This window comes from Drosophila melanogaster, chromosome 3R (assembly GCF_000001215.4).
Source record: "Drosophila melanogaster chromosome 3R".
Lineage (NCBI taxonomy): Eukaryota > Metazoa > Arthropoda > Insecta > Diptera > Drosophilidae > Drosophila > Drosophila melanogaster.
Window position 1 is genome coordinate 8,093,352 of NT_033777.3, and position 11,823 is coordinate 8,105,174.

Here is an 11,823-nt window from a genome sequence, read left to right on the forward strand (position 1 = left end):
TATATTGTTTTAATTTTTTATTTTTATATGTTGGTTTTAAAACTTAGTTGCCTTTGGACTTAATATTTTTGTTTCGTATTTCACTTCCACTTATTATTGGATAACCGAATTGGAATTATAATCCAAGTTGAAGAGTTTTCACGAATTTATTTTGGGAGATGTTTCGAGCACTGGACTATAAAATTTAACTTATTTTCCACTCGAAGGTTCTTTTTTTCGGATACTTTTGTATCCTACCGACTGCGCCAGTAAAATTGTTGTTTTATTTATGAGTCGAACTAATGTCCCGTCAGTTGACTAAGGACAACGCCAAGAAATAAAAAATAGTTTTTAGGAGAAATAGTTTCACGACTTTATTCTTTGGATCTCAGCTTAAGACTAAAAATCAAATGCAAATTGGATTGAGGAGAAGCCTCAGTATTTGAACAATATTTGTATTTCGGGAGAGCCTCGCTCTTGGGTTCTTAAGATTAGGTAGCGTTGAAAGAGGGCAGTCAAATCTGCTTAGGTCAGGCTTTAGGATGTTTACAAGAACGGCTGCGCTGCCAAAGATAAACAAATGCTGCGCAGCTGGGATACGTTATGGAAAATTACTAGAGTGCATTACTGATTTCTTTGAAATAATGGAAGTGGCTGGTTTGGACCACCCAAATACGTCACTATATATGTACATGCATACATACATACATAGCCAAATTTAACTCTCTGCTCTCCAATTCACAGACTTGATCGTTCGGCTCGTTCTCAGTTTATTTCATTCTCGCCACGGACGCCCTCTCATTCGGTTCTTGCGCGCAATGGAAATATTTCTGAGGCTCATCGTGATCTTAGTAAAAGTGATCGCTTTGATCGTATCTCCGCTTTTGGAGGCATTTGTTTATCGTCCCAAATCCAAGAGGACGCTCATACCACCAATTAGGAGTCGCCTGCTCACTCTCAGCGTTCAGGAACTGCGCAGACGCCTTCAATCACGCCAGGTAATCACAATAAAGTACTAAGGTTTCTGGTGAAGTTCGTGGGAACTTCCAAAGTTCAGCTTATCAAACTGATATTATTATTCTGCCAGTTCTCCAGAATACTATGTAATTTCACAGGTTTACACATCTCATATAGTCATGTATACCCTTACATACCCTCTTATTAGATTAAGTTATGTTAGAATACACATGGCGCTAAGCTTTTTGTCTGAGCTTAGCTTTATTTTTAGTCAGTAGACAAGAAGACCTCGATCTGTACACATCATTGAATAAACCCTCAATTTGTTAAGCGAAACCTTTCGTTTTGTTTTAACCCCTCTTTAATCGACAAAGAAGTCGATGGGTGCTTAACTGAGGAGTTCAACCTTCAACCTACAGACGACAACGAAGTCGTTTCTGGAGGCAACGATCTTTTGGACACAACGGTCTCTGCTCGGAAGGCCCTATCAACCTTCCACATAACTGGCGACGAGGATCAACACAGAAAAAATAAGGAAACCAGCCATACGTCAAGAAATTCATTCGGAACCACAGTAAGCTGTTCTTATGTAATTTAAGTCCGGAAATCTTCAATACGTTAACCAATGCACGTGGCCGAGTATAAAGAGGAACATAAAACATAACTGGAAAGCTTTGGAACACCTGCATGTACGGAGTGACGAAACCCAACCTGGAGAAGAAGAACTTAAGCTGATAAAATTTTTTTTCTTCGACAAAGCTCTTTATACTAGCTAAGATAAGAAACTAAAAGCTAACTATTAATACTTGCGAACCTCGAGAGAAAACAAAGAAATCTAAAATGAACGAAAATAGCTTAGCCGCATTTAACTCAACAATGAACTGCATCAAGTTAATACAAAATTTTGATGGTACTGATACAAATCAATTGCCAGATTTAATTACACAAATAGAAAATATCCTTCCTTCTTTTGATGTTTTCGACACGAATACAAAAAATATTTTGTTTGGCTTTATAAAAAATAAATTTGTGGGATTATGCAGGCCAGTGATTCATAGGCATGGAAATATGACAGAGTGGGAAAGTTTTAAACGTGTAATTCTGAAAAATTTCGGGGAAAAAGAAACAAGCGATGTCTTAATGGATATGTTAAAATTGTGCCGAGTGGAATCAACTATAGAAGAATATTATAACAAAATTAATGAAATTTCGAATAGGGTACACAACCGGATACTGATCCATGACGACAAAACATACACCACATTAGAAGTGAACCGAATTGCACTCCGCGTTTTTAGAGACAACTTGCCTGAACCTACAAAAACGTTAATATTCGCGAGAAACCCAAATTCCGTAGAGGATGCCTATAAAATCATTGAAGATGCTCGGCATCAAAGCTACACATTATACGGACCAATTCGAAGAAATAATAGGTACAATAAACCCAACTTCAGAACCAATTTCAGTAATGATAATAGAAATGTAAACGAACCAGTCGTTACAGAAAGAAGCCTTGATGAAGCCAATAGGTTTCAACAAAATAATGTTGAACAACAAGAAAATTCAAGAACTGAAGGTACGCCTAGGGTAAATAATAGAAGGCAGGGATATCAATATCAATCGAATAATAGCTCAACTTCTAATTCTGCTCGAGTCTCAACAAATAGTCGAAATGTGCAAAGCTCTGAGCAAAGCAGGCGTAGTTTCGAGCCAATGGATATTAATCAATCAAGTGTAAATTTTCAGATAGAGGATCAAGACGAATACCATATATAGAAGTTCAAGGTAAAAAGAGGCCATTATTATTTATTATTGACACTGGAGCAGAATTCAGTGTAATAAATGATAATTTGTGTCACCCGAAGTGGAAAACAGACATTGACATAGAAGTAAAAGCAATGGGAAACAAAATTAAAATAAGAAAATTATGCAGGTTTCCATGTTTTCAAGAATTTGAAGCTGAAGGTTATATTTGTGAATTTCTAGAGTATAATTTTCACAACTATTTCGATGGGCTAATTGGCTGTAACATACTTAATGACTTGCATGCAGTCATCGATTACTCAAACAAAAAAGATTCAACTCAATAATGTTTATTTAGATCTTTTAGTTCAGGAAAACCACTTGGATCTTGGCATACATAACTTAATTCCAATGAACTTAATTTGTCCACAGGCCAGATCCTCAATAAATGAGCTTATACAAAAATTCGAACATATTTTTTACAAAGAAGGCCAAGACCTAAGTTTCACAAGTGAAATCAAACACAGGATTATTACAAAGAATGATCTTCCCATTTATTCGAAAACATACAAATACCCAGAAATTCACAAAGACGAAGTTAACCGGCAAATAGCAGAAATGTTAGATCAAGGAATTATAAGACACTCTAAAAGCCCATATAATAGTCCTTTGTGGGTTGTTCAGAAAAAAATGGACCAGTCCAATAAGCAAAAGTGGCGGCTCGTCGTAGACTACCGTAAACTTAATAAGGAAACCATTGAAGATCGATTCCCGATCCCAAATATAGACGAGATTTTCGACAAATTGGGCGACTGTAAAATTTTTTCAACTTTAGACCTTGCAAAAGGTTTCTATCAGATAGAAATGGACAACAAAGATGTGCACAAAACAGCCTTTTCAACAACCAGTGGCCATTACGAGTTCCTTCGTATGCCTTTCGGACTACGGAACGCACCTTCAACATTTCAAAGGCTAATGAATAATATCCTTAGCCCCTATACCGGACAATTTTGCATTGTTTACATGGATGACATCCTTATATTTTCTAAGAATATAGGGGAACACGTCAATCATTTAAGCTGTATCTTCAGCTGTCTATCTAAGGCAAATTTAAAACTCCAATCAGACAAATGCGAGTTTGCCAGAGAGGAGATTGAATTTCTCGGACATACCATTAATTCAGAAGGTCTAAAGCCAAGTCAGAAGAAAATTGACGCAATTTGTAAGATAAATTTACCGACAAACCAGAAACAAATTAAAAGTTTTCTAGGCATCACAGGTTATTTGAGGCGCTACATAAAAGACTACTCCAAAATTGCCCAGCCCTTAATAAAATACTTAAAGAAAAATTCTAAAATAAACACACATGATCAAGAATACGTAGAAGCTTTTCAAAAACTAAAAATCCTAATAACAAGCGATCCGATAGTCGTTTACCCAGATTTTAACAAACAATTCACGATAGTTACAGACGCAAGTAACTATGCATTAGGCGCCGTGCTCATGCAAGATAATAAAGTAATTTCTTATGCTAGTCGTTCTCTTAAAAATCATGAACTTAATTACAGTACAATAGAAAAAGAGCTTCTTGCAATCTATTGGTCAACAAAATTCTTTAAATATTATATTTATGGAAGAAAGTTTATAATTAAAACCGACCATAGACCCCTAGTTTGGCTTAATAATCTAAAGGAACCCAACCTAAAGTTACAACGTTGGAAAGTGCAATTAAACGAGTTTGATTTTGACATAACATTTATAAAAGGTAAAGAAAACGCTTTAGCAGACGGACTTAGCAGAATTGTCAAAGCATCAACAGAAGAGTATGATAAAAATGCCCAAACAAATATAGAAATTAATAACTTAGATATATTTATGCTAGAGAACACTAACACATTACCGGAAGTTACGCCTAAGACAAAAATTATAAATGAAGATTTCTCGAAAGATCTAATTCATATATTTGCCAACGATATTGACGATTTGGAAACTATTCACAGTGCGGACTCAGACGATCTTAATTTTATTAGTATTACAACTAATTGTCTAAACGTTTTTAAAATCCAAATACAAATAATAGAAGCGGAAAGCGATTTAAGTACCTTCAAAATTTTGCATAACAAGAAAATACGACATATCTTTAAATCAAGCGGAAATCAGGAAAATATGCTTAAGTTCATGCAAGAGAAACTGCCAGAAAAAGGCTTAGTTGTAATATTTTGTGAAAATTTAAGTTTATTTGTAAAATTTCAAGAAATTTATAGGCAGTATTTTTCAAGTAATAAAAATTTAAGAATTCTAAAGTCAGGTACATTGTTAGAAGACATAAATGATAAAGAAAAACTCCTGAAGATTATCGAAAACGAACACATAAAGAATAATCACAGAGGCATTAACGAAATTTTTATATCTATAAGAGAAAAATACTATTATCCAAAAATGCAAAAGTTTATTCAAAATTATATTAACAATTGTAAAATTTGTAATTTAGCCAAATATGATAGACAACCTATAAAATATAATTTTAATATTACAGAAACGCCAGATAAAATAAACGATATAATTCACATAGACATCTGGTATCCTAAAAGAAACATTATGTACGTTACATCAATTGACAAAATGTCTAAATATGCCACTGCTCAACATATTAAAGACAGATCTTGGATTTCTTTGCTTAACGCAATCAAATTAAGAATTCAATACTTAGGAAAGCCGAAAAAGATTGTAACTGATAACGAATTCGATATTGTCGTAATTAAGCAATTTCTCCTCGAAAATAACATAGATATACACTTTACAACTCCTTATAAGAAAACTGGAAACTCTGATGTGGAAAGATTGCACTTAACCCTAAATGAACATATGCGATTGTATAATGCTGATCCAAACAATTTTGACACTATTCAAGAAAATGTTTATAAAGCAATTGTTTGCTATAATAACACAATTCATTCAACCACAAATATTAGACCGATAGATTTATTTAATAATATACTTTGTCACGAAGACATCTCTAAACTATCCGAAAAGCTAGTAAGAAACAAACAAACTTTAAATGCAAAACAGGATAACATAAACGAGTCAAACTTCTCAAATATATTTGTAAAAAATAATCAAGTAGGAAAATCAAATCCAAAATATAAAGAAATAAGTAATTACACTCAATACGGTAACTACTTGATTAATAATAAAGACAATAAACGAAAAATCTATAAGGATCAGGTGAAACGGAAATATAAATATCAAAATGAAGATTGTGAAACCTAACATTTCTGTACTCCTATTATTTACATATGTATTACTTAATGAAATAATTTCAACCACATACTTGAAACTTACGCTGGGGGAGTCATGTATACCCTTACATACCCTCTTATTAGATTAAGTTATGTTAGAATACACATGGCGCTAAGCTTTTTGTCTGAGCTTAGCTTTATTTTTAGTCAGTAGACAAGAAGACCTCGATCTGTACACATCATTGAATAAACCCTCAATTTGTTAAGCGAAACCTTTCGTTTTGTTTTAACCCCTCTTTAATCGACAAAGAAGTCGATGGGTGCTTAACTGAGGAGTTCAACCTTCAACCTACAGACGACAACGAAGTCGTTTCTGGAGGCAACGATCTTTTGGACACAACGGTCTCTGCTCGGAAGGCCCTATCAACCTTCCACATAACTATATTAGAAATAAATATGAATCATGCACTAAAAAAGATATTAACATAATATTATAATTACCTGTAGACTGCAAAAAAAATATGCAAGATTTTTAGGGGTCACGTATTAAAAAGCAATAAACCATAAATTGCTTTAGGGTAAATTGAGTACTGAAAGTTTTAATTTATTTAATCGGCGTTATCAGAAAGAAAGCAAAGCTCGTGGCGATAAGCCGGCCGCGCGTCTAAATACCATAACAAATAATATCTCGAGCTAATATTTGCTTATATGTATGTTTAGGAAACTATTTAAATTTTATGCTTTCTGATTTCAGCTAACATCGGTGGAGTTGGTTCGCACATATATCGAACGTATCGAAGCAGTTAATAAGCATTTGAATGCTCTGATCGAATCTCGTTTTACGGCTGCTCTGGAGGAGGCCACTGAAACTGATGACCTCATAGCCAGTTGCCAAACTGCAGCCGAGGTGGAGAAGCTCTTCGAAGAACGTCCATTGCTGGGACTGCCCGTGACCATCAAAGAATCATGTGCCCTCGAGGGTATGACCTTTGCAGTGGGCAGTCTGTCCAGAAAGAATATAAAAGCCGAAGCCGATGGCGAAGCAGTAAAGCGCTTGAAATTAGCTGGAGCCATTCCTCTCCTGGTTTCGGCCACTCCGGAATATTGCTTTAGCATTGAGACGGACACCTTATTGAATGGAAGATGCCTGAATCCCTACGATTCTGAACGGACATCCGGCGGAAGTTCTGGTGGCGAGGTAAGATGGCCGTTTTTAAGGTTTCTAATTAATTATATAATTAGCGATTTTAAATATATTTCCAGGGTTCTTTGAATGGAGCAGGCGCCTCTCTATTCGGCATTGGCTCAGATATTGGAGGTTCTATTCGCATTCCCAGCTTGTATTGCGGCATCTTCGGTCACAAGCCAAGTGGAGGAGTGGTCTCCGTCAAAGGACACTTTCCCAACTCATTAGATCCGAATATCGGACACTATCTTGTGGAGGGACCTATAACCCGATTCGCAGAGGATCTGTCCGAGTTACTTCAAGTAATGGCGGGCAAGGAAAATTCATCCAAACTTCGATTGAATGAACCCGTCCAACTGAATCAGATTAAAGTACAATATGCTCTGGCTTTCGAAGGTATCAATGGATGGATGCATATGGCGGTGGATAAGGACATCACAGGTGCTATTTGCAAAGCCACAACTCATTTGAAGACCCTCGGCTTGAACGTGAAGAAAGTGAAACTACCCAATCTCGAGAATTCAGTTGAAATGGCTTTATCTGGGATCGCCGGACAGGATTTAATGGATTATCTATTGACGGATGAAAACCCAGAGGGTTCAGGCAAAGTGCGTGAGACTGTCTGGGAGATTGTTAAAAGTGTACGAGGTCACTCGAAATACACAACCAACGCCCTGATCTTTGAACTTATGCGACGCACAGGGGCCTTTATGTCGCAATCGAAGATTAATCAATATATGAAGGAAACACGCGAATTGATCGGGGAGTTCGAGGTAAGTGGTCTACTATTTAACACGCAAACCTTGCTATTCTTATATAAAACAAGAGTTTTTCATTGCCGAATTCGCGGCTTAAACCGGTAATAATAACTTTAATTACATCGACAATAATCTTCATAATCGTTTTTATATTCACATTGACCTTTGTAGCCAGCCGCTACAAAGTGGTATATAGTCGTTAGACAATTTTAAGTTATAAATCCATTTCTTTGTTAACACACCCTTGCTAATTGCTTACATACATTGTAATAATTTGTAATATAATTCTTGTTTCCCTGTTTAGAATTTACTTGGAGATAACGGAGTGCTTCTGTTTCCCACTTTGAATTTACCTGCTCCGAGACACAAGTGGTCCATCCTATCACTCTGGGGCGTGGACTATACCCTGATGTTTAATGTTCTTGGACTGCCCGTGACCCATGTGCCAATGGGTCTAAATGAACGGGGACTTCCCATTGGGCTTTCTGTGATTGGGGCGCCAAATCAGGATCGGTTGTGCCTCCGAGTGGCCGTGGAGTTAGAGAGAGCCTTCGGGGGATGGAAGCCACCCGTGCCGCACGACCTGGATGACTAGCTGTAGTTTTTTTTTTTTTTGTGTAGCCTTTTATTTATTATTTAAAATCTGTCCTAGTGGACAATAATTAAATTTTTTGGAGGGAAACATTAACTTAAGGGGAGTACATCAAGTGTACTTGGGTAGGGGTTAAGTATGATTAAGTATGTTGAGTAAGGTCAAGCGGGTGCGTTCTCTGCAGGCGTCTTAGGGATTGGCTGTGGTCTAGAAGGTTGACGGCCAGGTGGTTGTGGTGGTTCTCCAGTCTGCTAGCATATCTCACGCTGTGTCTGTAGATTTCGTCGTCTACCCATGGAATCCCGAGCTCCTCGTGGATGGCGGAATTTTCGTGGTAGGGATGGGCGTTGGAGACTATTCTCAAACATCTGTTTTGAAATCGCTGGATCTTCCTTCTATGTGATGTGCAAGCAGTGCCCCACAGCTGAATTCCGTACGTCCAGATTGGCTTGAGAATAGTCTTGTAGACGAGAATCTTTAGTTTCTCACGCAGCTTGGACTTTTTACCGATGAGCCAGTGGAGTTGCTTTAGGCGTATGTTGGCCTGGATACGCTTACTGTTGATGTGGGGGCCCCAAGTCAGCCTTCTGTCTAGGGTCAGCCCTAAATATTTGGGGGTGCTGGAGGTAGGGATTGTGTCGCCGTCGAGTGAGACCGGGGGGCATTCTCCTCTGCGCAGAGAGAAGGTGGTGTGGGAGGATTTATCAGCGTTGATCATGATGTTCCAGCGTTTCAGCCATGGATCCAGTGCATCCAGTTGCCTCTGGATGATGGCTGATGCTAATTGAGGGTTTGTTGCGGTGGCAAGGAACGCCGTGTCATCTGCATAGGTGGCTGCTGTGAGGTAACGGGAGGGTATGATAGGGAGGTCTGCTGTAAACAGGGTGTAGAGGATGGGACCAAGGACGCTGCCTTGAGGTACTCCGGCTCGTATAGGCCTTGTCGTGCTTGTTGAGGAACCGCATCGCACTTGGAACTCTCTTCCTTCAGTATACGATTTGAGTAGGGCATAGTGGGAACTGGGAAGGTGGGACTTGAGTTTGTAGAGGAGTCCAGGATGCCACACTCTGTCGAACGCCTGCTTGACATCCAGGAATACGGCCGAACAGTATCGTTTGTTCTCGAATGCATCTAGGATGCGTGCTACGAGCCGGTGGCATTGCTCGGGTGTTCCGTGGGATCGCCTGAAGCCAAACTGGTGATCAGGGATCAGTCAAGCCTCGTCCAGTACTGGCATGACTCTGCGCAGAAATACTCTTTCGAGTATTTTGGAGAGGATTGTCAGCAGACTAATCGGTCTATATGAGGCAAGATTGGCTTCAGGTTTTCCAGGTTTGAGGATGAGAATGACTTCTGCACGTTTCCATGATCTCGGGAAGTACCCTAGTGAGAAGCATCTGTTGTATATGTTGGCCAACAACTGGGAACAGGGAGGTGGCAGCATTTTAAGGGATGTGGCGTCGATGCGATCCAGTCCTGGGGATTTGCTAGCCTTTAGGGAGGCGATCTCTTGCGCAACCTCTTCTGGGGTGACGGGCTCTATGGGCAGGCTAGGAGGACATGGACTCTCTAGGAACCTGGTGGTTGCAGCACGCTCTTCGCCAGTGCATCTGTCAAATGGTGAGAATGCATTCTGGAGGTGATCTGCAAACGCTTCAGCTCTTTCGGCTTCAGAGCGGCACCAAGAGCCGTCCGCTTTGCGCACCGGCGACGCCTTCTTTGCAGGCCTCCTGATATGACGCGTGACTTGCCACAGATTATGTTGCGGGTCACCAGGTTCCAGCTCCTCAAGGAATCTGTCGAAGGAGTCTTGCCGTAGGGTACACAGCTTGTCCTTGAGTTCCTTGATGGCTCTGTTGAGTGCTGCCTTGTCCCTTGGGTTGCGCGAGAAGAACCAGATTCTCCTGAGGCGCCTTTTTTCCGCTACGAAGGCCGCAATTTCTGGAGACCAGAGGTGAAGGTCTCTACCGGGAGTTCTTGGGGACGTTGAAGGAGGAGGATTGGCAAACTCAGCAGCATTGTACATCTCATCCGTGAGAGTTTTGATTGCCGCATCGATGTTGCTTGGAGTGGAGAGTGGAGGATCCGGGTGCAGGGAGGACAGCATCCAGAGTGTGAACTTGGAGGCATCAGTGTGCTTCCCGGTGAGTCTTCTGGGCAACTCTTTTTTGAGGACGGGGATGTTGAGAAGCATTTTTATAGCGCTGTGGTCGGATATCAGCTTGTTATAGTTGGAGCAAGTTAGTCTGTCTTGCCCTATGCCTTTGGAGATAGCAAAATCCAGGAGGTCGGGCAGCAAGGAAGGGTTTGAAGGCCAGTGGGTAGGCTCACCAGAGGAGTGGCAATCCAGTCTTCTGCTCTGCAGGAATCTGTGGAGCGTTCTGCCTTTGGGGTTGATGGAGCGGGACCCCCACCAGGAGTGTTTGGCGTTGAAGTCACCAGCTGCTATAAAGCGAGGTCCAAAGGACTCAAAAAAATCTTGTAGGTGAGTCTCGGTGATCGAGTGTCTAGGTGGGAAGTAGACCGCTCCAACGGTGATGTCTCCATGTAGGCTGGAGATTCTGGCCAGGGCACACTGGGCCCATTCCTCCTGAAACGCAGGTAGCTCCGTGTACTGGATGCCACTCCTGATGAGCATGGCTGCTCCTCCGCGCGCTCTGCCAGATGGATGGTTGGCAGGGATGACATCGTAGCCGCTAATGCTAAAATGGGATCTGGGACAAAAGTGGGTTTCTGATACCAGTAGTACATCGATGGCATCTGTTTTTAGGAGGTGTTCCACCTCGGCTCTGCTCCTCTGCAGGCCGTTAGCATTCCAAATAACTATTTTTAGGCTTTGCATACTTTTGCGTTGAGGATGGAAGCAACAAGCTGCGTCATTTGCGAGAACATCTTCTCCATCATCCTTTCGACCATTCCTTCGAAGCGAGCAAACATTTGTTCCATGTTACTGGGTTGCGGAGATTCAGGTGGGGTTTGACGGGTTTGGTTGGGATTGGTTTGCTGAGGCACTTGGGTAGACATGAGCGCATCTCTGTAGTGACAAATAAAATGTTTTGACAACGAAGAATTTAAAGAGGTTTATAACGAGCATTGCTATATTCATAAAAATTATAATGAATAAATGGAATTCATCAATATAAACTAACAAAAGGTTTGAGCCCGAGATAAAAGAAAATTAGTATATATACAGCATGTCAAAAGCAATTATACAAAGTCAAATGTCAGCATGTTTCGAAAATAATTAACCTTTAACGTGTAATAAATAAAAAATAAATAAATAAAAATTGTATTATGATCATAGGTCAAAGTATGTAATAGCTTATTTTAACTTCATTTGTCAACAATTGTGGCTATTATATATACTTT

The 11,823-nt window shown here is 39.8% G+C and overlaps 1 protein-coding gene across 1 annotated transcript, besides 3 other annotated features; it reads left to right on the plus strand.

Moving 5' to 3' along the window:
- Nucleotides 1-661: part of a mobile genetic element that runs on past the window's edge.
- Nucleotides 662-772: 111 nt separating this feature from the next.
- CG7900 (uncharacterized protein) lies at nt 773-11,732 on the plus strand. Its single transcript, NM_001104237.2, has 5 exons — nt 773-977; nt 6,673-7,116; nt 7,182-7,877; nt 8,167-8,462; nt 11,495-11,732. Exons 1-4 carry the CDS (start codon nt 798-800, stop codon nt 8,455-8,457), a joined length of 1,611 nt encoding a protein of 536 aa, NP_001097707.1. The 5' UTR covers nt 773-797; the 3' UTR covers nt 8,458-8,462; nt 11,495-11,732.
- Nucleotides 1,112-6,359: a mobile genetic element.
- Nucleotides 8,464-11,494: a mobile genetic element.
- Nucleotides 11,733-11,823: the final 91 nt, after the last annotated feature.